We start from the raw sequence: 27,518 nt of genomic DNA on the forward strand, positions 1-27,518 counted from the left end.
CATGATGATCGATGCTTGGCGGCCATTTGACAAATACAAATAATAATAAATAAAAAAAATCGCTATTATCCATAGTAATCTCATCATGTAGGTAGCCTACCCACACTGTCTCTGTGAGCTGTTGGCCAGAGGACACGTGTCACTGTCTCTGTGAGCTGTTGGCCAGAGGACACGTGTCACTGTCTCTGTGAGCTGTTGGCCAGAGGACACGTGTCACTGTCTCTGTGAGCTGTTGGCCAGAGGACACGTGTCACTGTCTCTGTGAGCTGTTGGCCAGAGGACACGTGTCACTGTCTCTGTGAGCTGTTGGCCAGAGGACACGTGTCACTGTCTCTGTGAGCTGTTGGCCAGAGGACACGTGTCACTGTCTCTGTGAGCTGTTGGCCAGAGGACACGTGTCACTGTCTCTGTGAGCTGTTGGCCAGAGGACACGTGTCACTGTCTCTGTGAGCTGTTGGCCAGAGGACACGTGTCACTGTCTCTGTGAGCTGTTGGCCAGAGGACACATGTCACTGTCTCTGTGAGCTGTTGGCCAGAGGACACATGTCACTGTCTCTGTGAGCTGTTGGCCAGAGGACACATGTCACTGTCTCTGTGAGCTGTTGGCCAGAGGACACATGTCACTGTCTCTGTGAGCTGTTGGCCAGAGGACACATGTCACTGTCTCTGTGAGCTGTTGGCCAGAGGACACATGTCACTGTCTCTGTGAGCTGTTGGCTAGAGGACACATGTCACTGTCTCTGTGAGCTGTTGGCCAGAGGACACATGTCACTGTCTCTGTGAGCTGTTGGCCAGAGGACACATGTCACTGTCTCTGTGAGCTGTTGGCCAGAGGACACATGTCACTGTCTCTGTGAGCTGTTGGCCAGAGGACACATGTCACTGTCTCTGTGAGCTGTTGGCCAGAGGACACATGTCACTGTCTCTGTGAGCTGTTGGCCAGAGGACACATGTCACTGTCTCTGTGAGCTGTTGGCCAGAGGACACATGTCACTGTCTCTGTGAGCTGTTGGCTAGAGGACACATGTCACTGTCTCTGTGAGCTGTTGGCTAGAGGACACATGTCACTGTCTCTGTGAGCTGTTGGCCAGAGGACACATGTCACTGTCTCTGTGAGCTGTTGGCCAGAGGACACATGTCACTGTGAGCTGTTGGCCAGAGGACACATGTCACTGTCTCTGTGAGCTGTTGGCTAGAGGACACATGTCACTGTCTCTGTGAGCTGTTGGCCAGAGGACACATGTCACTGTGAGCTGTTGGCCAGAGGACACATGTCACTGTCTCTGTGAGCTGTTGGCTAGAGGACACACGTCACTGTCTCTGTGAGCTGTTGGCTAGAGGACACATGTCACTGTGAGCTGTTGGCCAGAGGACACATTTCACTATATAAAACGCAAAACCATCAGTAGAGTTTAAAATGTCATGGAACCCATTTAACATGAGAATATAACTATATTATTATAATATAATATAAATAGAATATAACAGCAAAAGTCATTTTTATGTGGACTACGTTATCACGCCCAGCCAAAAAAACGTTTGTTTGCTGGAAAATGTGCATATTGTTTCATCTGTCACAAATTGGACAGAAACTTAGCTATTGACACAAACAAGATTGAAAAACTGATACGGAAACACACACACACACACACACACACACACACACACACTTACCAGCTTCAGGATCCTTTGGGATTCTCCACATATAAAGATTGAAGTCATCTGATCCAGACAAGACGTACTGGAGGAGGACAACAAAGAGATTAACAGAGGCATCTACCTATCTATAGACAAGATGTACTGGAGGAGGACAACAAAGAGATTAACAGAGGCATCTACCTATCTATAGACAAGATGTACTGGAGGAGGACAACAAAGAGATTAACAGAGGCATCTACCTATCTATAGACAAGATGTACTGGAGGAGGACAACAAAGAGATTAACAGAGGCATCTACCTATCTATAGACAATATGTACTGGAGGAGGACAACAAAGAGATTAACAGAGGCATCTACCTATCTATAGACAATATGTACTGGAGGAGGACAACAAAGAGATTAACAGAGGCATCTACCTATCTATAGACAAGATGTACTGGAGGAGGACAACAAAGAGATTAACATAGAGGCATCTCAAAATGCCCACCCTATTCCTGATGTAGTGCACTACTTTAGTCCAAAGCCCTGCTGAAATAAGTAGTGGACTACATAGGGAATAGGGGTCCACTAGGGACTCTTTGTAAGACAACATCCTCTATAAAACACATCATGATGTTAAACTATTACATAAAGTTCTCTGTCCCTGTTGATACAAAAAAAAAAAAAAAAAAGCTTGTTGTCAACAATTAATCCTCAAAAACAAAAAGCTTGTGAAGATAGTCAGGTAACATCTAAACTTAAAAAACATTACAGCCAGTCCATTTTCAGATAAGAGACCATAAAGCGTCTCCGAGTAAGACTGCTGATCTAGGATCAGTTTAGTTCTGTATTTTAGATGATAATGAAACAGATTAGATAGACAAGATCTGATCCTAGATCAGCACTCTTTACGCTTTATGAATCCGGGCCTAAATCCTCGGGGGGAAAAAATGTGTCATTTTTACATTATTATTATTTTAAAACCCAAGGATCCAGTTGTAAAAACAGCACAACAGGCAGCAGTTACAATACGGAGACAGAAGAATTTATGACAAATCTCTTCTCCGAGGGAAGATAGAATTTGAGATGAGGTGTAAACTTCTACAAAACACACCGAGCAGAAAATATGTGTGGTGTCTGTTGCCAGGCAACGAGGAGCCGAGCCAATGAAGCCAGAAGAGAGGAATGATCCAAAGGGTGCATCTCAAATGGCAACCTATTCCAGATATAGTGCACTACTTTGGACCAGGGTAGTGAGCTATGGTAGGGAATAGGGTGCTATTTGGGATGCAGGTATTATCTCTCTCACTAGTGACATCATATATCTACTAACTAGTGACATCACTAGGGTCATTATATATCTACTAACATCATATATCTACTAACTAGTGACATCATATATCTACTGACTAGTGACATCATATATCTACTAACTAGTGACATCATATATCTACTAACTAGTGACATCACTAGGGTCATCATATATCTACTAACTAGTGACATCATATATCTACTAACTAGTGACATCACTAGTGACATCATATATCTACTAACTAGGGTCATCATATATCTACTAACTAGTGACATCACTAGGGTCATTATATATCTACTAACTAGTGACATCATATATCTACTAACTAGTGACATCATATATCTACTAACTAGTGACATCACTAGGGTCATCATATATCTACTAACATCATATATCTACTGACTAGTGACATCATATATCTACTAACTAGTGACATCATATATCTACTAACTAGTGACATCACTAGGGTCATTATATATCTACTAACTAGTGACATCATATATCTACTAACTAGTGACATCACTAGGGTCATTCTCTACTGATCACTAGGGTCATGATCTACTGACTAGTGACATCAGTAGGGTCATGATCTACTAACTAGTGACATCACTAGGGTCATTATATATCTACTAACATCATATATCTACTAACTAGTGACATCACTAGGGTCATTCTCTACTGACATCATATATCTACTAACTAGTGACATCACTAGGGTCATTCTCTACTAACATCATATATCTACTAACTAGTGACATCACTAGGGTCATCATATATCTACTAACATCATATATCTACTAACTAGTGACATCACTAGGGTCATTATATATCTACTAACATCATATATCTACTAACTAGTGACATCACTAGGGTCATTATATATCTACTAACATCATATATCTACTAACTAGTGACATCACTAGGGTCATTCTCTACTGACATCATATATCTACTAACTAGTGACATCACTAGGGTCATTCTCTACTGACATCACTAGGGTCATTCTCTACTGACATCACTAGGGTCATGATCTACTGACTAGTGACATCAGTAGGGTCATGATCTACTAACTAGTGACATCACTAGGGTCATGATCTACTAACTAGTGACATCACTAGGGTCATGATCTACTAACTAGTGACATCACTAGGGTCATTATATATCTACTGACTAGTGACATCACTAGGGTCATGATCTACTAACTAGTGACATCACTAGGGTCATGATCTACTAACTAGTGACATCACTAGGGTCATTATATATCTACTGACTAGTGACATCACTAGGGTCATTATATATCTACTGACTAGTGACATCACTAGGGTCATTATATATCTACTGACATCACTAGGGTCATTATATATCTACTGACATCACTAGGGTCATTATATATCTACTGACATCACTAGGGTCATTATATATATCTACTAACTAGTGACACCACTAGGGTCATTAAGAGGTGACACCACTAGGGTCATTAAGAGGTGACACCCACTAGGGTCATTAAGAGGCCTGCGGTGACACCTGGGAGGGGAGCCCCATTACACATGTCAAGTAGAATTGTAACCATTACCGGCACTAGCCTTTTGGAAGCTAGTGCTTTCTCTATTCTGTGCGTATGGCCCCTTAACTACTTGTTGTCAAGGTGACGATCTTGCTTAGAGACTAAGCAAGATCGTCACCTTGACAACAAGCAGTCAGGGGGCCAGTGGCACAGAAGAGAGAAAGCACTAGTGAATGTAGCTGCAGTCATTCCACATCACCTCCTTCTCACAGGCATAACTTCTCTCTCTCTCGCTTTGTTTAACTCTGGTCTCACACGCCACTGGTAGATTCCAGCCTGGCGCAGCACAGTTCTGTTATTTTAGTGTAGAACGGTCTTCTGTAGCTAAGGTCTCCCCTGACAGCACCGCAGCATATTGTGAACAGAAACTAGACATGTTTTCAGAGTGATATCATGTCTCATACGAAGAGGGGGGGGGGGGGGGCTAGTGCCAAATTACATCCTGTGCACTACTTTTGAGCAGAGCCCTGGACACTATGTAAGGAATAGGGGTACAAACAAGGTCTGGGGAGGAGCTGAGGAAAGAGTCTTGGCTAGAGATGCAGGGCTTCTGTGTTCATCACTAGAAGGAGACAGAAGGGCCTCACAATAAGGCCTCAACTTTCACCATTACCCTCTGGGCTACTTCCCAACTGGTTCCCTATATAGGGCTACGGACTAAATAAATAAGGGCAATGGTCAAATGTAGTGCACTATATAGGGAACGGGGTGCCATTTGAGACAGACCCCTGAGCCTACTACAGAGTTCCTTCAGGAAAAACCCAACTTTATAATGTCTCTATAGGGAAGCCTCTCTTCGACAGACTCTCTCTCTCTCTCTCTTCCCAGAATAGAAGAAAAAAAAAAACATGAGAAATTGGGACGTTGACTTTCTTGGTATGCTTTAAAAAAACAGAACGGTCTGTGGTTTAGATCGTACGCGTGTTATCTAACGACGCAAAGGTTGAAGGTCAAAGTCCCACAGGGATCACATCCTCGTACGGAACATGTACCCACTGTAGTGTAAGTGTCTCTGCTAATCGGTATACACCGGTACCAGTCAAATGTTGACACTTACTCATTCCAGGATTTTCTTTATTTTTTACTATTTTCTACATTGTAGAATAATAGTGAAGACATCAAAACTATGAAATAACACATATGGAATCATGTGGTAACCTAAAAAGTATGAAACAAATCAAAATATATCTTATATTTGAGATTCTTCAAAGTAGCCACCCTTTGCCTTTATGACAGCTTTGCATACTCTTGGCATTCTCTCAGCCAATAAGGTAGGGTTGGGTATACAGAAGATAGCCCTATTTGGTAAAAGACCAAGTCCATATTATGGCAAGAACAGTTCATCATTACTTTAAGACATGAAGGTCAGTCAATACGGGAAATTTCAAGAACTTTGAACGTTTTTTCAAGTGCAGTCTCAAAAACCATCAAGAGCTATGATGAAACTGGATCTCATGAGGACCGCCCCAGGAAAGGAAGACCCAGAGTTACCTCTGCTGCAGAGGATAAGTTCAATAGAGTTACCAGCCTCAGATTGCAGCCCAAAGAATTGCTGCAAAGAAACTACTACTAAAGGACACCAATAAGAAGAAGAGACTTGCTTGGGTCAAAAAACACGAGCAATGAACATTAGACCCGTGGAAATCTGTCCTTTGGTCTGATGAGTCCAAATTTGAGATTTTTGCTTCTAATCCCCGTGTCTTTGTGAAACGCAGAGTAGGTGAACGGATGATCTCCGCATGTGTGGTTCCCACCGTGAAGCATGGAGGAGGAGGTGTGATGGTGCTTTGCTGGTGACACGGTCAGTGATTTATTTAGAATTCAAGGCACAATTAACCAGCATGGCTACCACAGCATTCTGCAGCGATACGCCATCCCATCTGGTTTGCGGTTAGTGGGACTATCATTTGTTTTTCAACAGGACAATGACCCAACACACCCCCAGGATGTGTAAGGGCTGTTTGACCAAGAAGGAGAGTGATGGAGTGCTGCATCAGATGGACACGGAGTGTAAAGCAACAGTGTAAGGGCTGTTTGACCAAGAAGGAGAGTGATGGATGCTGCATCAGATGGACACGGAGTGTAAAGCAACAGTGTAAGGGCTGTTTGACCAAGAAGGAGAGTGATGGATGCTGCATCAGATGGACACGGAGTGTAAAGCAACAGTGTAAGGGCTGTTTGACCAAGAAGGAGAGTGATGGATGCTGCATCAGATGGACACGGAGTGTAAAGCAACAGTGTAAGGGCTGTTTGACCAAGAAGGAGAGTGATGGATGCTGCATCAGATGGACACGGGGTGTAAAGCAACAGTGCTGTAGGAAAACAGAAAGCTTTGAGATGGTCACAAAGGCTGCTTCCCAGAGGGCACCCTATTCCCTATATAGTGCACTCCTTTAGTCCCTATATAGTGCACTCCTTTAGACCCTATATAGTGCACTCCTTTAGACCCTATATAGTGCACTCCTTTAGACCCTATATAGTGCACTCCTTTAGACCCTATTCCCTATATAGTGCACTCCTTTAGACCCTATATAGTGCACTCCTTTAGTCCCTATATAGTGCACTCCTTTAGTCCCTATATAGTGCACTCCTTTAGTCCCTATATAGTGCACTCCTTTAGACCCTATATAGTGCACTCCTTTAGACCCTATTCCCTATATAGTGCACTCCTTTAGACCCTATTCCCTATATAGTGCACTCCTTTAGTCCCTATATAGTGCACTCCTTTAGACCCTATATAGTGCACTCCTTTAGACCCTATTCCCTATATAGTGCACTCCTTTAGACCCTATTCCCTATATAGTGCACTCCTTTAGACCCTATATAGTGCACTCCTTTAGTCCCTATATAGTGCACTCCTTTAGACCCTATATAGTGCACTCCTTTAGACCCTATATAGTGCACTCCTTTAGACCCTATATAGTGCACTCCTTTAGACCCTATATAGTGCACTCCTTTAGACCCTATATAGTGCACTCCTTTAGACCCTATATAGTGCACTCCTTTAGTCCCTATATAGTGCACTCCTTTAGTCCCTATATAGTGCACTCCTTTAGTCCCTATATAGTGCACTCCTTTAGTCCCTATATAGTGCACTCCTTTAGTCCCTATATAGTGCACTCCTTTAGTCCCTATATAGTGCACTCCTTTAGTCCCTATATAGTGCACTCCTTTAGTCCCTATATAGTGCACTCCTTTAGTCCCTATATAGTGCACTCCTTTAGTCCCTATATAGTGCACTCCTTTAGACCCTATATAGTGCACTCCTTTAGACCCTATATAGTGCACTACTTTAGACCCTATATAGTGCACTCCTTTAGACCCTATTCCCTATATAGTGCACTCCTTTAGACCCTAGTCCCTATATAGTGCACTCCTTTAGACCCTATATAGTGCACTACTTTAGTCCCTATATAGTGCACTACTTTAGTCCCTATATAGTGCACTACTTTAGTCCCTATATAGTGCACTACTTTAGTCCCTATATAGTGCACTACTTTAGTCCCTATATAGTGCACTACTTTAGTCCCTATATAGTGCACTACTTTAGACCCTATATAGTGCACTACTTTAGACCCTATATAGTGCACTACTTTAGACCCTATATAGTGCACTACTTTAGACCCTATATAGTGCACTACTTTAGACCCTATATAGTGCACTACTTTAGACCCTATATAGTGCACTACTTTAGACCCTATATAGTGCACTACTTTAGTCCCTATATAGTGCACTACTTTAGTCCCTATATAGTGCACTACTTTAGACCCTATTCCCTATATAGTGCACTACTTTAGACCCTATTCCCTATATAGTGCACTACTTTAGACCAGGGCCTATAGGGTTCTACAAGCTGTAGGGGCTGCACTATGTAGGGAACAGCATGCCATTTGGAATGCCATCCATAGCCCCAAGGTCTCACCTGGTCCTTGTCTCCAGCGAAGCAGCAGCTCTTCATGGTACAGGAGTTGAAGTAGCCCTGGTTGTCGAACTGGAAGCTGGGTAGGCGAGAGTGTAGCTCGTAGAGGACCGGGGGTAGCCTGCGACGCAGTGCCAGGAGCTGGGTCCCTGCGCTGTTAAAACGCACCGACATGGCACTCTGGAGGGACGTGCTACCGCCGTACCGCAGCAGAGAACTGGGAGAGACGGAGAGAGAAATGAGAGGTGGATTAGGAAGGAAGAGCAGGAGCCGTGTTCCTCTCTAGGTTTCTTCCTTCAAGGGAGTTTTTCCTGGCCACCACGCTTCTGCTTTGCTTGACTGTTTTTAAAGCACTGTGACAGCCACAGATGTTGAAAGGGCTTTATAAAATAAAAGTTATTGACAGACAGTGTAAATAAAGAGACAAATAAAGGGAGGGTACTTATGTATGATTACATTTAGAGGCAGTTTCAATCTTATATGGTCAGAATAGAAGCAATGTAAGAAATTGCTAAATTAAATAATAAAACAGTGCCCTCTGGTGGACGAATTGGGTAAAACAGATGCTGGGATTACAGCCTGAAACAGCCTGAGTGTGACGGTTAACAGTGAGGTTAACAGAAGCTCTCACGTGCGAGGCTTGCGGATGTCCCACAGCCCCACCCCCTCCTTGGAGTTGGCTGTAGCCAGCAGTCGGGGCTCTGCCGGGTTGAACATCACACTGTGGAAGGCTGACGGGTAGTTGGCCAGACAGAAGGGCTCTGAAATACACAGGGAATGACATGTATTTAACTCAGATGACATGGTTATTGATCAGGTGTAGGCCTATCGCAATATGTTTTATATACAAAATAAAACAGAACAATACTTCACAAAAATATAAAAACACAACATGAACATTTATTTATTTATTTATCCTTTATTTAAACTAGGCAAGTCAACTAACATGTAAAGTGTTGGTCCCATGTTTCATGAGCTGAAATAAAATATCCCAGAAATGTTCCATAAGATTATTTCTCTCCAATTTTGTGCACAAATTTGTTTACATCTATGTTAGTGAGCATTTCTCCTTTGCCAAGATAATCCATCCACCTGACAGGTGTGGCCTATCAAGAAGCTGATTAAACAGCATGATCATTACACAGGTGCACCTTGTGCTGGGGCCAATAAAAGGCCACTTTAAAAATGTGCAGTTTTGTCACACAACACAATGCCACAGTAATAAAGCCCTTTTGTGGGGAAAAACTCATTCTGATTGGCCTCCCCAGTGGGTGGGCCACTCTCCCAAGTATTTGTACTTGGGTTTATTATGGATCCCCATTAGTTCCTGTCAAGGCAGCAGCTACTCTTCCTGGGGTTTATTACGGATCCCCATTAGTTCCTGCCAAGGCAGCAGCTACTCTTCCTGGGGTTTATTATGGATCCCCATTAGTTCCTGCCAAGGCAGCAGCTACTCTTCCTGGGGTTTATTATGAATCCCCATTAGTTCCTGCCAAAGCATCAGCTACTCTTCCTGGGGTTTATTATGGATCCCCATTAGTTCCTGCTAAAGCAGCAGCTACTCTTCCTGGGGTCCGGCAGAATTAAGACAGTTATACAATTTTAAAAACATTACAATACATATATTACAGATTTCACAACACAGTGTGGCCCCTCGGACCCATACTCCACACCTACAACACAAAATCCATGTGTGTGTGTGTGTCTCTTCACAGTCCCCTCTGTTCCATAAGGTGTATTTTTTATCTGTTTTTTAAATCTAATTTTACTGCTTGCATCAGTTACTTGATGTGGAATAGAGTTCCATGTAGTCATGGCTCTATGTAGTACTGTGCGCCTCCCATAGTCTGTTCTGGACTTGGGGATTGTGAAGAAACCTCTGGTGGCATGTCTTGTGGGGTATGTATGGGGTGTCCGAGCTGTGTGCTAGTAGTTTAAAAACAGACAGCTCGGTAGCTTCAGCTTGTCAACACCTCTTACGAAAACAATTAATTATTTAGTCAATCTCTCTTCCACTTTGAGCCATGAGAGATTGACATGTCACTAATGTTAGCTCTCCATGTACTTTTAAGGGCCAACTGAAATTTTTCCTAAGTCCCTCGTTGTGGCACCTGTCCACACTACTGAACAGTAGTCCAGGTGTGACAAAACTAGGGTCTGTAGGATCTGCCTTGTTGATAGTGTTGTTAAGAAGGCAGAAACTAGGGCCTGTAGGACCTGCCTTGTTGATAGTGTTGTTAAGAAGGCAGAGCAGTGCTTTATTATGGACAGACTTCTCCCCATCTTAGCTACTGTGGTATCAACATGTTTTGACCATGACAGTTTACAATCCAGGGATACTCCAAGCAGTTTAGTTGCACAATTTCCACATTATTCATTACGAGATGTAGTTGAGGTTAAGGGTTTAATGAATGATTTGTCCTATATAAAATTATTTTTAGTTTTGGAAATATTTAGGCGTAACTTATTTCTTGCCACCCATTCACGAAACTAACTGCAGCTCTTTGTTAAGTGTTGCAGTCATTCAGTCACTGTAGTAGCTGACATGTATAGTGTTGAGTGGGTGGGCCTATGCCCTCCCAAGCCCACCCATGGCTGAGCCCCTGCCCAATCATGAAATCCATAGATTAGGGTCTAATGAATGTATTTAAAATTGACAGATTTCCTGTAACTCGGTAAAAATCGTTGAAATTGTTGCTCAGTGTATTATTACCTCCGTGTGGCGGCTGCCGTGTGTCCCAGATGAGAACCCGTCCGTCGTCAGAGGAGCTGGCGAACACGTTGTCGTTAACAGGACTGACTGACAGGCCGTACACTGCATCATCGTGAAGGAACACGTTCAGAGTCTCACCTCTGGGAGGGAAACAGAATACAGCTGCTTCATGTACAATAGCAAAGTCAATATCTGTGTAAATATTTCCCTGATAGGCCTACAGTGAATTCTGGAAAGAATTCAGACCCCTTCAACTTCTCCACTTTGTTACGTTACAGCCTTATTCTAAAATTGATTAAATTATTTTTTTTGCCTCAATCTACACACAATACCCCCAAAATGACAAATGTGAAAAAAGTGTTTTTTTATTATTATTATTTTGTTTATATACATTTGCACACACGTCTAAAAACCTGTTTTTGCTTTGTCATTATGGGGTATTGTGTGTAGATTGATGAGGAAAAAAAGCAATTTCATCCATTTTATAATAAGGATGTCACGTAAAAAAAAAAAAATTGGGAAAAAGTCAAGGTGCCTGAATACACTTTACATGAGATATGTGTTATCTAAATGTGGTTTCAATGCCCATAAAATAAATAGTACTAGCATAACACTTAGAAAGAAGCAATATATTCACCGGACTGGTTCACTGGACGTGCTACCTTGTCCCAGACCTGCGGTTTCAACTCTCTAGAGACAGCAGGAGCGGTAGAGATACTCTGAATGATCGGCTATGAAAAGCCAAATGACATTTACTCCCGAGGTGCTGACTTGCTGCACCCTCGACAACCACTGTGATTATTATTATTTGACCATGCTGGTCATCTATGAACATTTGAACATCTTGGCCATGTTCTGTTATAATCTCCACCCGGCACAGCCAGAAGAGGACTGGCCACCCCTCATTGCCTGGTTCCTCTCTAGGTTTCTTCCTAGTTTTTGGCCTTTCTAGGGAGTTTTTCCTAGCCATCGTGCTTCTACACCTGCATTGCTGGCTGTTTGGGGTTTTAGGCTGGGTTTCTGTACAGCACTTTGAGATATCAGCTGATGTACGAAGGGCTTTTATAAATACATTTGATTGATTGAACATAACACTTAGAAAGAAGCCATGTTTTGTTCGTAACAAAGTCTCACCTCTGAAGGAAAGAATATACATCATTATTTAAAATACTGTTTCAAGACTAATGTACCACTCAGAACGAAGCCACGTATTACTACTAACCTGCCACTCAGAACGAAGCCACGTATTACTACTAACCTGCCACTCAGAACGAAGCCACGTATTACTACTAACCTACCGTACCACTCAGAACGAAGCCACGTATTACTACTAACCTACCGTACCACTCAGAACGAAGCCACGTATTACTACTAACCTGCCACTCAGAACGAAGCCACGTATTACTACTAACCTACCGTACCACTCAGAACGAAGCCACGTATTACTACTAACCTACCGTACCACTCAGAACGAAGCCACGTATTACTACTAACCTACCGTACCACTCAGAACGAAGCCACGTATTACTACTAACCTACCGTACCACTCAGAACGAAGCCACGTATTACTACTAACCTACCGTACCACTCAGAACGAAGCCACGTATTACTACTAACCTACCACTCAGAACGAAGCCACGTACTACTACTAACCTACCACTCAGAACGAAGCCACGTATTACTACTAACCTACCACTCAGAACGAAGCCACGTACTACTACTAACCTACCACTCAGAACGAAGCCACGTACTACTACTAACCTACCACTCAGAACGAAGCCACGTACTACTACTAACCTACCACTCAGAACGAAGCCACGTACTACTACTAACCTACCACTCAGAACGAAGCCACGTACTACTACTAACCTACCACTCAGAACGAAGCCACGTACTACTACTAACCTACCACTCAGAACGAAGCCACGTACTACTACTAACCTACCACTCAGAACGAAGCCACGTACTACTACTAACCTACCACTCAGAACGAAGCCACGTACTACTACTAACCTACCACTCAGAACGAAGCCACGTACTACTACTAACCTACCACTCAGAACGAAGCCACGTACTACTACTAACCTACCACTCAGAACGAAGCCACGTATTACTACTAACCTACCACTCAGAACGAAGCCACGTATTACTACTAACCTACCACTCAGAACGAAGCCACGTATTACTACTAACCTACCACTCAGAACGAAGCCACGTATTACTACTAACCTACCACTCAGAACGAAGCCACGTATTACTACTAACCTACCACTCAGAACGAAGCCACGTATTACTACTAACCTACCACTCAGAACGAAGCCACGTATTACTACTAACCTACCACTCAGAACGAAGCCACGTATTACTACTAACCTACCACTCAGAACGAAGCCACGTATTACTACTAACCTGCCACTCAGAACGAAGCCACGTATTACTACTAACCTGCCACTCAGAACGAAGCCACGTATTACTACTAACCTGCCACTCAGAACGAAGCCACGTATTACTACTAACCTGCCACTCAGAACGAAGCCACGTATTACTACTAACCTGCCACTCAGAACGAAGCCACGTATTACTACTAACCTACCACTCAGAACGAAGCCACGTATTACTACTAACCTACCACTCAGAACGAAGCCACGTATTACTACTAACCTACCACTCAGAACGAAGCCACGTATTACTACTAACCTACCACTCAGAACGAAGCCACGTATTACTACTAACCTACCACTCAGAACGAAGCCACGTATTACTACTAACCTACCACTCAGAACGAAGCCACGTATTACTACTAACCTACCACTCAGAACGAAGCCACGTATTACTACTAACCTACCACTCAGAACGAAGCCACGTATTACTACTAACCTACCACTCAGAACGAAGCCACGTATTACTACTAACCTACCACTCAGAACGAAGCCACGTATTACTACTAACCTACCACTCAGAACGAAGCCACGTATTACTACTAACCTACCACTCAGAACGAAGCCACGTATTACTACTAACCTACCACTCAGAACGAAGCCACGTATTACTACTAACCTACCACTCAGAACGAAGCCACGTATTACTACTAACCTACCACTCAGAACGAAGCCACGTATTACTACTAACCTACCACTCAGAACGAAGCCACGTATTACTACTGACCTACCACTCAGAACGAAGCCACGTATTACTACTAACCTACCACTCAGAACGAAGCCACGTATTACTACTGACCTACCACTCAGAACGAAGCCACGTATTACTACTAACCTACCACTCAGAACGAAGCCACGTATTACTACTAACCTACCGTACCACTTAGCACGAAGCCACGTATTACTACTAACCTGCCACTCAGAACGAAGCCACGTATTAATACTGAAGCTTATGTGATACTACACTTAACAGCCAAAGTGCATTAATTTTGGTCTGGAGGATTGACAGAACATTTGTGTCTGTTGTTACGGCGATCAAGTTAATTAGCCTACTTTGTGGACAACATTAAACCGAGATTCGAGCTAAGTTCTAGTAAGTTTTGAAAATTTGTCTTCCCGAGTTAAAACGAAGCAATCAGGAATGTGAAAATTGCCTGTTTGTTCGTTTTTTGAATAGGAATTAAAATATTTTTTTAAATGCTTATTTTTGCATTAAAAAAAACTAAATATGACTTGATATTTTAATGTTCAAATGTGGGTGGGGTTAAAGGTGGAATAGCTGGTCAAGTGACCAGCCAACACTTCCGGTCCTTTCAAAGTACGAGATCACCCTTCTAATGCCATTCTATGAATCTATTACCTACCAATAGCGGCCGTACCGTCCCACAGTGACAAGATCTCAATTTCTGATTAAGTGTGTATTGGCTTATTAAAATAACTGCTGTTACTGTAAATGGTTAGCTGGCTGATATAGCCTATCTACCTAGCTAACCATCGGTAATCTTAATAAATGATGATGCTATGGAGCCAAAACAACAGTATCTATTGGTAAACTAAGAGATATTCACTTAGCTATAGTTAGTCAGTGGTTGCACATCCAACTAGCTGGAATGAAGCAAGGGTGTGAATAAAAGACATGAAAATGTATCCATTCACTGTTTACAGCAGGTCTCCAGCTACCCAGACCCGTCTGGCTACCCAGACCCGTCTGGCTACCCAGACCCGTCTGGCTACCCAGACCCGTCTGGCTACCCAGACCCGTCTGGCTACCCAGACCCGTCTGGCTACCCAGACCCGTCTGGCTACCCAGACCCGTCTGGCTACCCAGACCCGTCTGGCTACCCAGACCCGTCTGGCTACCCAGACCCGTCTGGCTACCCAGACCCGTCTGGCTACCCAGACCCGTCTGGCTACCCAGACCCGTCTGATCAGCCTGATAGGGTGCTGTGTCCAGCGTACACCTGCGCAAATCTGTGTATAACAATGGAATGAAACATCCCAACCAATGCCTGTGTCGTACTATAGGTCCATCACACACCCTAAGTGTCTCTGGGCAGCAGGAGCCAGCAGTTGTTTCTGGACAGACCATGGGTATTAAATGGTAGCTCAGTGAGTGTGGTGCTGTCATTTTTTTTTAGTAGATGTCAAATATTTGCTTTCCTCTGTCCTTGGGAGAATCTCAATTGCATTTTCTTGATTTGTTACATCCACTCTCCTCGTCTCCTTCTCAAAACCCTCTCACCTACTCAACCAATGGGTTTTTAGAAGGAGACGAGGCGAGGACGTGAGGAATGAAGGACATGCTATTGAGATTGTCTCCGTGTTTCCTCACCTCCCTCTCGAAGCACATTGGGGGAGAGGGAAGGTTCCTCCCCCTTGGGCTCCAATACACTATCAAGGAGAGGAGTGGAGGAAACAAGGAAAGAGGAAGCAAGACTGATGTCTAGTTCACACACTGTTTGAAGAGTTTGTCATTTTGGTCTATTATCACTATTATTGACAATGACTTTGTTGACAGAACTTATTCTGTTGATCTTGTTCATTCATCTGGAAGGTTTATCTATAAATGACAGAAGTTGACTAAAGCACAAACAGCTGGTTACTAGGCATGTGACATTTTAAATGGCATGTACACTACCAGTCAAAAGTTTGGAGACACAAAAAAAAAAGTGTAAACAACTCAAAATATATTTTATTTTTTAGATTCTTCAAAGTAGCCACCCTGTGCCTTGATGACAGCTTTGCACACACTTGGCATTCTCTCAACCAGCTTCACCTGGATGCTTTTCCAACCATCTTGAAGGAGTTCCCACATATGCTGAGCAATTGTTGGCTGCTTTTCCTTCACTCTGTGGTCCAACTCATCCCAAACCATCTCAATTAGGTTGAGGTCAAGTGATTGTGGAGGCCAGGTCATCTGATGCAGCATCCATCACTCTCCTTCTTGGTCAAACAGCCCTTACACATCCTGGAGGTGTGTTGGGTCATTGTCCTGTTGAAAAACAAATGAGTCCCACTAATCGCAAACCAGATGGGATGGCATATCGCTACAGAATGCTGTGGACGCCATGCTAGTTAAATGTGCCTTGAATTCTAAATAAATTACTGACAGTGTCACCAGCAAAGCACCCCCACACCACCTCCTCCATGCTTCACGTGGGAACCACACATGCGGAGATAATCCATTCACCTACTCTTAAAAAAAAAAACACTTTCACCCCTTTTTCATGGTATCCAATTGGTAGTTACAGTCTTGTCTCATCGCTGCAACTCCCGTACGGACTCGGGAGAGGTGAAGGCCGAGAGCCGTGCGTCCTCCGAAACACGACCAAACCAAGCCGCACTGCTTCATGATCCAACGCCCGCTTAACCCGGAAGCCAGCCGCACCAATGTGTCGGAGGAAACACTGTGCACCAGGCGACCGTGTCAGCGTGCACTGCGCCCGGCCTGCCACCGGAGGCGCTAATGTGCGATGGGACAAGGACATCCCTACCGGCCAAACCTTGCACTAACCCGGACGACGCTGGGCCAATTGTGTGCCGCCCCATGGGTTTCGCGGCCGCCTGCGACAGAGCCTGGACTCAAACCCAGAATCTCTAGTGGCACAGCCAGCACTGTGATGCAGAGCCTTAGACAACTGCGCCACTCGGGAGAACCTCGTTCACCTACTCTGCGTCTCACAAAGTCACGGCGGTTGGAACCAAAATCTCAAATTTTGACTCCAGACCAAAGGACAGATTTCCACCGGTCTAATGTCCATTGCTCGCATTTCTTGGCCTAACCCTGATTCATACAGTCTCCCCTGAACAGTTGCTGTTGAGATGTGTCTGTTACTTGAACTCTGTGAAGCATTTATTTGGGCTGCAATTTCTGAGGCTGGTAACTCTAATGAACTTATCTTCTGCAGCAGAGGTAACTCTGGGTCTTCCTTTCCTGTGGCGGTCCTCATGAGATCCAGATTCATGATAGCGCTTGATGGTTCTTGCGACTGCACTTGAAAAAACATTCAAAATTCTTGAAATTTCCCGTATTGACTGACCTTCATGTCTTAAAGTAATGATGGACTGTCGTTTATCTTTGCTTATTTGAGCTGTTCTTGCCATAATATGGACTTGGTCTTTTACCAAATAGGGGTATCTTCTGTATGTCACAACACAACTGATTGATTCAAATGCATTAAGGAAAGAAATTCCACAAATGAACTTTTAATAAAGGCACACCTGTTAATTGAAATGCATTCCAGGTGACTCCCTCATGAAGCTGGTTGAGAGAATGCCAAGAGTGTGCAAACCTGTCATCAAGGCAAAGGGTGGCTACTTTGAAGAATCTAAAACATAAAATATATTTTGATTTGTTTACACTTTTTTTGGTTACTTCATGATTCTATATGTGTTATTTCATAGTTTTGATGTCTTCACTAATATTCTACAATGTAGAAAATAGTCAAAATAAAGAAAAACCCTTGAATGAGTAGTGGTGTGTCCAAACGTTTGACTGGTACTGAATATGTTTTGTTGTTGCTAGGCGTTATGGTCTCATTGTGCCCATCTAGACCATTATTCCTGTAACTACACATGTGAAGCTGCAAGAAAAATCATATTTAAAATATCAAACTATTTAAAAAATATTTTATTTATTTATAGAAAGACCCACATGCATTCTAAGTAGCAATCTGGAATGGGAACCAATGTCTACCTTAATGTCTTGCTGGTATATGGGGAGAGGAGTAGTAATTTAAATAAAAACATACATTTGTGACTAATAACATAAAACATGCGTATGAGTATTTCAGACAGAGTAAACACTTTGCAAGAGCTCGAGGCAGATGCAAGGAGATGGGGTGGAACGAGAGGCAGATGCAAGGAGATGGGGTGGAACGAGAGGCAGATGCAAGGAGATGGGGTGGAACGAGAGGCAGATGCAAGGAGATGGGGTGGAACGAGAGGCAGATGCAAGGAGATGGGGTGGAACGAGAGGCAGAAGACAGTCCAGATTCCAGTTTAAGTACACACTGATGAAGACTACTAACATACTCACTGCTCTACATCATGAAGGATGACCTGTTCGTCGTTACCTTTAGAAAGAGACACAATAGACCACAGATTAACACATGAAAATCAGGCTACGGTTCGACCCATAGAACGCTAAATCTAAATATTATAAACTGGGTGGTTCGAGCCCTGAACGCTGATTGGCTGACACCCGTGGTATATCTGACCGTATACCACGGGTATGACAAAACATGTATTTTTTACTGCTCTAATTACATTGGTAACCAGTTTATAATAGCAATAAGGCACCTCGGGGGGGTTTGTGATACATGGTCAATATACCACGGCTAAGGACTGTATCCAGGCACTCCGAGTTGCGTCGTGCATAAGAACAGCCGTGTGCCGTGGTATATTGGCCATATACCACACACCGTTTTGCCTTATTGCTTAATTAGAACACTTTAGTTGAAGGGTACCTAGATAAGGACTTCATACCCCATTCATAACCCATAGATAAGAAGCACATAAGAACGTATGACATGCTTAGGGCAACAACTGCATGTTTTTCATTGCAGTATAAGTGATACTACGGTGACAAAACAAATACACTCCCGGGCCAGTTTATTAGGTACACCACCCAGTTCAAGAAAATGGATCACTTCTACAGACAGTGAGTCACGTGGCTGTGGTTTGTTATATAAAGCAGGCAGACAGGCATCGAGGCATTCAGTTACTGTTCCGATTGAGTGGGCAAAATGAGTGACCTGAGCGTGGTATAATTGCCGGTTCCAGTGTCTCGGGCACACCGGTTCCAGTGTCTCGGGCACACCGGTTCCAGTGTCTCGGGCACACCGGTTCCAGTGTCTCGGGCACACCGGTTCCAGTGTCTCGGGCACACCGGTGTCTAGGGTTTACAGAGAATGTTGTGACAAACAAAAATCCTCCAGTCAGTAGCAGCCTTGTGGGCGAAGAGAGAGGTCGAAGGAAAATAGCAAAAATTGTGCAAGCTAACAGGCGGGCCAGAAACAGACACAACGGTGCAGTACAATAGTGGTTTGCAGAACATCTCGGAAAGCACAACTCGTCAGTCTTTGTCAAAGATGGGTTCAAGCATAGCAGCAGTCGGCCCACACCGGGCTACAGCAGCAGAGCGGCCAACACCGGGCTACAGCAGCAGAGCGACCAACACCGGGCTACAGCAGCAGAGCGACCAACACCGGGCTATAGCAGCAGAGCGACCAACACCGGGCTATAGCAGCAGAGCGACCAACACCGGGCTACAGCAGCAGAGCGGCCAACACCGGGCTACAGCAGCAGAGCGGCCAACACCGGGCTACAGCAGCAGAGCGGCCAACACCGGGCTACAGCAGCAGAGCGGCCAACACCGGGCTACAGCAGCAGAGCGGCCAACACCGGGCTACAGCAGCAGAGCGGCCAACACCGGGCTACAGCAGCAGAGCGACCAACACCGGGCTACAGCAGCAGAGCGACCAACACCGGGATACAGCAGCAGAGCGACCAACACCGGGATACAGCAGCAGAGCGACCAACACCGGGCTACAGCAGCAGAGCGACCAACACCGGGCTACAGCAGCAGAGCGGCCAACACCGGGCTACAGCAGCAGAGCGGCCAACACCGGGCTATAGCAGCAGAGCGACCAACACCGGGCTATAGCAGCAGAGCGACCAACACCGGGCTATAGCAGCAGAGCGACCAACACCGGGCTATAGCAGCAGAGCGACCAACACCGGGCTATAGCAGCAGAGCGACCAACACCGGGCTACAGCAGCAGAGCGACCAACACCGGGCTACAGCAGCAGAGCGACCAACACCGGGCTACAGCAGCAGAGCGACCAACACCGGGCTACAGCAGCAGAGCGACCAACACCGGGCTACAGCAGCAGAGCGACCAACACCGGGCTACAGCAGCAGAGCGACCAACACCGGGCTACAGCAGCAGAGCGACCAACACCGGGCTACAGCAGCAGAGCGACCAACACCGGGCTACAGCAGCAGAGCGACCAACACCGGGCTACAGCAGCAGAGCGACCAACACCGGGCTACAGCAGCAGAGCGACCAACACCGGGCTACAGCAGCAGAGCGGCCAACACCGGGCTACAGCAGCAGAGCGGCCAACACCGGGCTACAGCAGCAGAGCGGCCAACACCGGGCTACAGCAGCAGAGCGGCCAACACCGGGCTACAGCAGCAGAGCGGCCAACACCGGGCTACAGCAGCAGAGCGGCCAACACCGGGATACAGCAGCAGAGCGACCAACACCGGGCTACAGCAGCAGAGCGACCAACACCGGGCTACAGCAGCAGAGCGACCAACACCGGGCTATAGCAGCAGAGCGACCAACACCGGGATATAGCAGCAGAGCGACCAACACCGGGCTATAGCAGCAGAGCGACCAACACCGGGCTACAGCAGCAGAGCGACCAACACCGGGCTACAGCAGCAGAGCGACCAACACCGGGCTACAGCAGCAGAGCGACCAACACCGGGCTATAGCAGCAGAGCGGCCAACACCGGGCTATAGCAGCAGAGCGGCCAACACCGGGCTATAGCAGCAGAGCGGCCAACACCGGGCTATAGCAGCAGAGCGACCAACACCGGGCTATAGCAGCAGAGCGCCAACACCGGGCTATAGCAGCAGAGCGACCAACACCGGGCTATAGCAGCAGAGCGACCAACACCGGGATATAGCAGCAGAGCGACCAACACCGGGATATAGCAGCAGACCGACCAACACCGGGATATAGCAGCAGACCGACCAACACCGGGCTCCACTCCTATCAGCTAAAAACAATGAGAAGCGGCTCCAGTAGGCAAGTGATTACCAACACTGGATAATTGAGGAGTGAAGTTAAGTTTACTTGAGTGTCCCGTTCAGTCCCCAGACCAGTAGAGTGGAGGTGTCAAACTCATTCCATGGAGGGACTAGTGTCTCCAGGTTTTTCCCTTTCAATTAAGACCTAGACAACCAGGTGAGGGGAGTTCCTTACAGTGACCTTCACTCGTCAATCAAGTACAAGTGAAGAGTGAAAACCTGCAGACACACGACACTCCGTGGAATGAGTTTGACACGTGTGAAATAGAGCATATTTGGGATGAGATGGAACGGGATGTTCACGGCATAAAAATGTACCACCGTTCAATCTGCAGAAACTGTGTGATGCCATCGGCATGGACCAACATGCCTGTGGAATGTTTCCGACACCGTGTAGAATGCCCCGAAGAATTTAGGGTGTTCTGGATTAAAAGGAGGGGGGGGGTGGTCAGACCCTGTACTAGATGGGTGTACCTAATAAAATGAGGTTGTTGACACGTACAAAGCGTTGACAACTTATTATGAATGTGTTATGTACTGTATGCTGCTACCCACCAGTCATTATAAAGTAACGCTGGGTGGTTTCTGCTGCTACCAACCAGCCCTTATAAAGTAACGCTGGGTGGTTTTTGCTGCTACCCACCAGCCCTTATAAAGTAACGCTGGGTGGTTTCTGGTGCTACCCACCAGTCCTTATAAAGTAACGCTGGGTGGTTTCTGCTGCTACCCACCAGCCCTTATAAAGTAACGCTGGGTGGTTTCTGGTGCTACCCACCAGTCCTTATAAAGTAACGCTGGGTGGTTTCTGCTGCTACCCACCAGTCCTTATAAAGAAGTGGTGTGATTTCTGAAAAGTAACATATCACCTTATATAAACAGCTGATGTCAGCTAACTCAAGGCCTCTACAAACTAATATGAAATGAACCACTATACCCCCATGGTGATAGATTCACCAGTAGCCAGCACCCACAGCCTGTCAAACCATGCTCTAAAATCAGTCCTGTCTGAACTCCTACTCTGTGGGTGTTTATCAATATGCATAGTGTTGTGCTCCACACTCATGCTCCGAGTGCATTCTCTTGAGTACGTTCCTGTGAGGACGAGTGTGGGGAGAACGCATAAAACATGACGTTAGAGAATCACTCCTCCCTACTGTATTACCTCACGCCGAGCAGCACTCCCCCTACTGTATTACCTCACGCCGAGCAGCACTCCCCCTACTGTATTACCTCACGCCGAGCAGCACTCCCCCTACTGTATTACCTCACGCTGAGCAGCACTCCCCCTACTGTATTACCTCACGCCGAGCAGCACTCCCCCTACTGTATTACCTCACGCTGGGCAGCACTCCCCCTACTGTATTACCTCACGCTGAGCAGCACTCCCCCCTACTGTATTACCTCACGCCGAGCAGCACTCCCCCTACTGTATTACCTCACGCTGAGCAGCACTCCCCCTACTGTATTACCTCACGCCGAGCAGCACTCCCCTTACTGTATTACCTCACGCTGAGCAGCACTCCCCCTACTGTATTACCTCACGCTGAGCAGCACTCCCCCTACTGTATTACCTCAGCACTCCCCCCTACTGTATTACCTCACGCCGAGCAGCACTCCCCCTACTGTATTACCTCACGCTGAGCAGCACTCCCCCTACTGTATTACCTCACGCTGAGCAGCACTCCCCTACTGTATTACCTCACGCTGAGCAGCACTCCCCTACTGTATTACCTCACGCTGAGCAGCACTCCCCCTACTGTATTACCTCACTCCGAGCAGCACTCCCCCTACTGTATTACCTCACGCCGAGCAGCACTCCCCCTACTGTATTACCTCACGCTGAGCAGCACTCCCCCTACTGTATTACCTCACGCTGAGCAGCACTCCCCCTACTGTATTACCTCACGCCGAGCAGCACTCCCCCTACTGTATTGCCTCACGCCGAGCAGCACTCCCCCCTACTGTATTGCCTCACGCCGAGCAGCACTCCCCCTACTGTATTACCTCACGCCGAGCAGCACTCCCCCTACTGTATTACCTCACGCTGAGCAGCACTCCCCCTACTGTATTACCTCACGCTGAGCAGCACTCCCCCTACTGTATTACCTCACGCTGAGCAGCACTCCCCCTACTGTATTACCTCACGCTGAGCAGCACTCCCCCCTACTGTATTACCTCACGCTGAGCAGCACTCCCCCTACTGTATTACCTCACGCTGAGCAGCACTCCCCCTACTGTATTACCTCACGCTGAGCAGCACTCCCCCTACTGTATTACCTCACGCTGAGCAGCACTCCCCCTACTGTATTACCTCACACTGAGCAGCACTCCCCCTACTGTATTACCTCACGCTGAGCAGCACTCCCCCTACTGTATTACCTCACGCTGAGCAGCACTCCCCCTACTGTATTACCTCACGCTGAGCAGCACTCCCCCTACTGTATTACCTCACGCTGAGCAGCACTCCCCCTACTGTATTACCTCACGCTGAGCAGCACTCCCCCTACTGTATTACCTCACGCTGAGCAGCACTCCCCTTACTGTATTACCTCACGCTGAGCAGCACTCCCCCTACTGTATTACCTCACGCCGAGCAGCACTCCCCCTACTGTATTACCTCACGCCGAGCAGCACTCCCCCCTACTGTATTACCTCAGCACTCCCCCTACTGTATTACCTCAGCACTCCCCCTACTGTATTACCTCACGCTGAGCAGCACTCCCCCTACTGTATTACCTCAGCACTCCCCCTACTGTATTACCTCACGCTGAGCAGCACTCCCCCTACTGTATTACCTCACGCTGAGCAGCACTCCCCCTACTGTATTACCTCACGCTGAGCAGCACTCCCCCTACTGTATTACCTCACGCTGAGCAGCACCATTCACTGAACCTTCCTCCAGTCAGAACAATGGCAAAAATAGAGACAAAACAAGATATACACAAAGCAATCGTTTTACTTCAGAACTATCAGCCATCTATATGTGAAACATAATAATCTAAGTTTGCCAGGTAGTTTAACAGGAATAAAATGACCTAAAACGAATGTTATGCTAGGTAGATGTAATTCTTCGTTGGTAGTTAGCTACCAATTATACGTGGCTATCTAGCTAGCTAACAGTAACAGTAGTAGCTAGCCAGTTAGCCCTATTGACTTGCGATCTACGCACACTACAGTTGGCATTGTAGGCAGGTAAACGTGCCAAAATGAACACAGTATGTGTTTATTAACATAGCAAGCTAAAATATTTGAATACGGAAAAATATGGAGAGGTGAAATGGGCAACCATTCTGAGTTTATTCTCTCACTTCAGCTCAAATAATGGCCGCCATTGATTTCAAGAAATGTTGCATTTTTTTTTTTTTTTTTTTATGTGGTTGCGTCATATCTCTGTGCATACTTTCTGTTGACGCTTGAATAGATGCATGCTTCAAAATACGTACAAATGGAGTACGCATCCGAGATGTGCCCTACGTGGTCCGTTTCGCATACTTTGATTTGGACTTACTCCGATCATCCCGTGCTCAGAGCACAGTAGTATGCATTTTGAGAACTAAAACAAAAACATAAAATTTTATTTTGTCTCACCCCCAGAGAACACCCTCTTGTTGGTGCTGTCGAAGGCCAGGCAGAAGATGTTGGAGAGGTGTTCTCCCTTCAGTATGAGAGGCTTGGCCGAGCGAGCGTGGAGGACTCTCTCCATATCCCACAGCAGCACTCTGCGGTCATCCCCTCCTGTAGATAGGGAAGACACATACACAGTAAACAAAACGGGTAAAAACAAACTTATGGTTTGGTCTGGGGTTATTACTCTTGCAAGGACCACCAGTAGAGAAACACACTTGACTCTGAACAGTTGACGTTGAGATGTGTCTGTTACTTGAACTCTGTGAAGCATTTATTTGGGCTGCAATCTGAGGTGCAGTTAATTGCCGAGTTCTGAAGCTGGTAACTAATGAACTTATCCTCTGAAGCAGAGGCAACTCTGGGTCTTCCTTTCCTGTGGCGTTCCTCACGAGAGCCAGTTTCATCATAACACTTGATGGTTTTTGCAACTGCACTTTAACATTCAAAGTTCTTGAAATTTTTCAAATCGACTGACCTTCACAAAGGGTCTGAATACTTATTGTAAATAAGGTGTTTTTAATTTCTTATAAATTTGCAAAACATGTCGTCTAAAAACCTGTTTTCGCTTTGTGTGTAGATTGGTAAGGAAAACCATGTATTTAATCAATTTTAGAATAAGGCTGTAACGTAACAAAATGTGGAAAAAGTCGAGGGGTCTGAATACTTTCCAAATGCACTGTATATATATATATATACACACACTTAACAAATCTATAAAACATAACATACAACTATTTCAAATATTTCACTGAGTTACAGAAATCAGTCAATTTATATGAATTCATTAGGCCCTAATCTATGGATTTCACGCAGCCATGGGTGGGTCTAGGAGGTCATAGGCCCACTCACTTGGGAGCCAAATCCACCCACTGGGGAGACAGGCCCAGCCAATCAGAATTTGTTTTTCCCCACAAAAGGGCTTTTTTTTTTTTTTACAGACAGAAATACTCCTCAGCACCCCACGCTCTCCATCCTCAGACGATCCTGCAGATGAATAAGCCCGGATGTGGAGGTCCTGGGCTGGCGTGGTTACACATGGTCTGGGTTGTGAAGCCTGTTGGATGTACTGCCTAATTCTCTAAAACGTCGTTGGAGGCGTCTTATTGTAGAGAAATGAACAATAAATGATCTGGCAACAGCTCTAGTGGACATTCCTACAGTCAGCATGACAAATGCACACTCCCTCAACTTGAGACATCTTCGGCATTGTGTTGTGTGACAAATCTGCACATTTTAAAGTGGCCTTTTATTGCCCCCAGCACAAGGTGCACTTTTGTAATGACCATGCTGTTTAATCAGCTTCTTGATACGCAACACCTGTCAGGTGGATGGATTTTCTTAACATAGGAGAAATGCTCACTAACAGGGATGTAAACAAATTTGTGCACAAAATGTCTGTGATCTTTTATTTCAGCTCATGAAACATGGGACCAACACTTTACATGTTGCGTCTATATTTTGCTTCAGTATAAATAGACCCGTTTAATTTTGTCTGGCTTTCCGTTCCAAATAAAGAGGAATATTTTTTGCTTATGTAATTTAAAAAACAAGTTAAGAAGATCTTAGCTAATTCGGTGAACTTTCTATTTAAAATGTATTTCGAGATATGAATAGCGAGTATGTCCACATCACCGTCAGACCATTTTATTGGTAAACTACACGGTAATGTAAAAGTTAGATTTTTTCGTGATCCAATAAGTAATATGGTACACATCATAATTTGGTTTTAATCCAGAGAGTTTAGAAAAGTATCTAGATCCTCTAGGAGGCTGTGGAGGGATCCAGATTGTGGATTTAAAAGAACATAAATATCCACATCCAAATCACCTGTATTACCTGTGAAGTCCTTGGAGAAATAACATATATTTTTTAATTAACTTTTAACACTTCAATCCACACACGTAATTACAGTACATTTATACTTGTGCTAAAATAAGTGGTATTTTCGTCAATTGCATTTACAGCAATGATTTTAGTATTATGCAAGTCATTTGGGATTAACAAATGACAATATGATGAAGTATTGGGTTACTGAATCTCTAATATAACTCAGTAGTTATGACAAACTACGCAACACATTACCGAAACCCGCTTACATGCTGACCACACCGCTCGCGTCGCGTACGCAGCGTTGCAAAATACATTTTAACATATGTTATTCAATTATTTCACCCACACTGCCTGCCGCGGCAATGAGCATCTGGGTTGCCAAGCGCTAAAATAGAAGTCAGTTTTATTTCTGACCCTGAACACTGTGTGCAAGTCCTGCCTCTCCCATCTCCTCATTGGTTTATAGAAGCAGATACCCATGTGCCATCTCCTCATTGGTTATACCCACATGGGTGATCGACCTCAGTTCATCTTTCAGTCGGTCGTCGTGGTAACTATGAAAGTTAGATGCCAATCGCCATATAAAGTCCAAAGAAGAAAAAGCCTGGAAGGAGGAGAGAACTAGAAACGAGTCGGTTGACCGTTTTGTGT

At 45.2% G+C, this 27,518-nt stretch overlaps 1 protein-coding gene across 6 annotated transcripts in view; it reads right to left on the reverse strand.

Moving 5' to 3' along the window:
• Positions 1–27,518, reverse strand: part of LOC120023082 (DDB1- and CUL4-associated factor 5-like) — a 37,765-nt gene that overhangs the window by 7,399 nt on the left and 2,848 nt on the right. For all 6 annotated transcript variants that reach the window (XR_005472666.1, XR_005472665.1, XR_005472664.1 and 3 more), the window contains 6 exons: positions 24,999–25,145; positions 18,623–18,659; positions 11,147–11,286; positions 9,065–9,194; positions 8,437–8,650; positions 1,675–1,741 (listed from right to left, as the gene is read on the reverse strand). Coding sequence is in view for 3 of the 6 variants with exons in the window: in XM_038967044.1 (XP_038822972.1) it covers positions 1,675–1,741; positions 8,437–8,650; positions 9,065–9,194; positions 11,147–11,286; positions 18,623–18,659; positions 24,999–25,145 (735 nt within the window). In the remaining 3 variants the exon portion in view is untranslated. The remainder of the gene's footprint in view (positions 1–1,674; positions 1,742–8,436; positions 8,651–9,064; positions 9,195–11,146; positions 11,287–18,622; positions 18,660–24,998; positions 25,146–27,518) is intronic.

Source organism: Salvelinus namaycush, chromosome 28, assembly GCF_016432855.1.
Source record: "Salvelinus namaycush isolate Seneca chromosome 28, SaNama_1.0, whole genome shotgun sequence".
Lineage (NCBI taxonomy): Eukaryota > Metazoa > Chordata > Actinopteri > Salmoniformes > Salmonidae > Salvelinus > Salvelinus namaycush.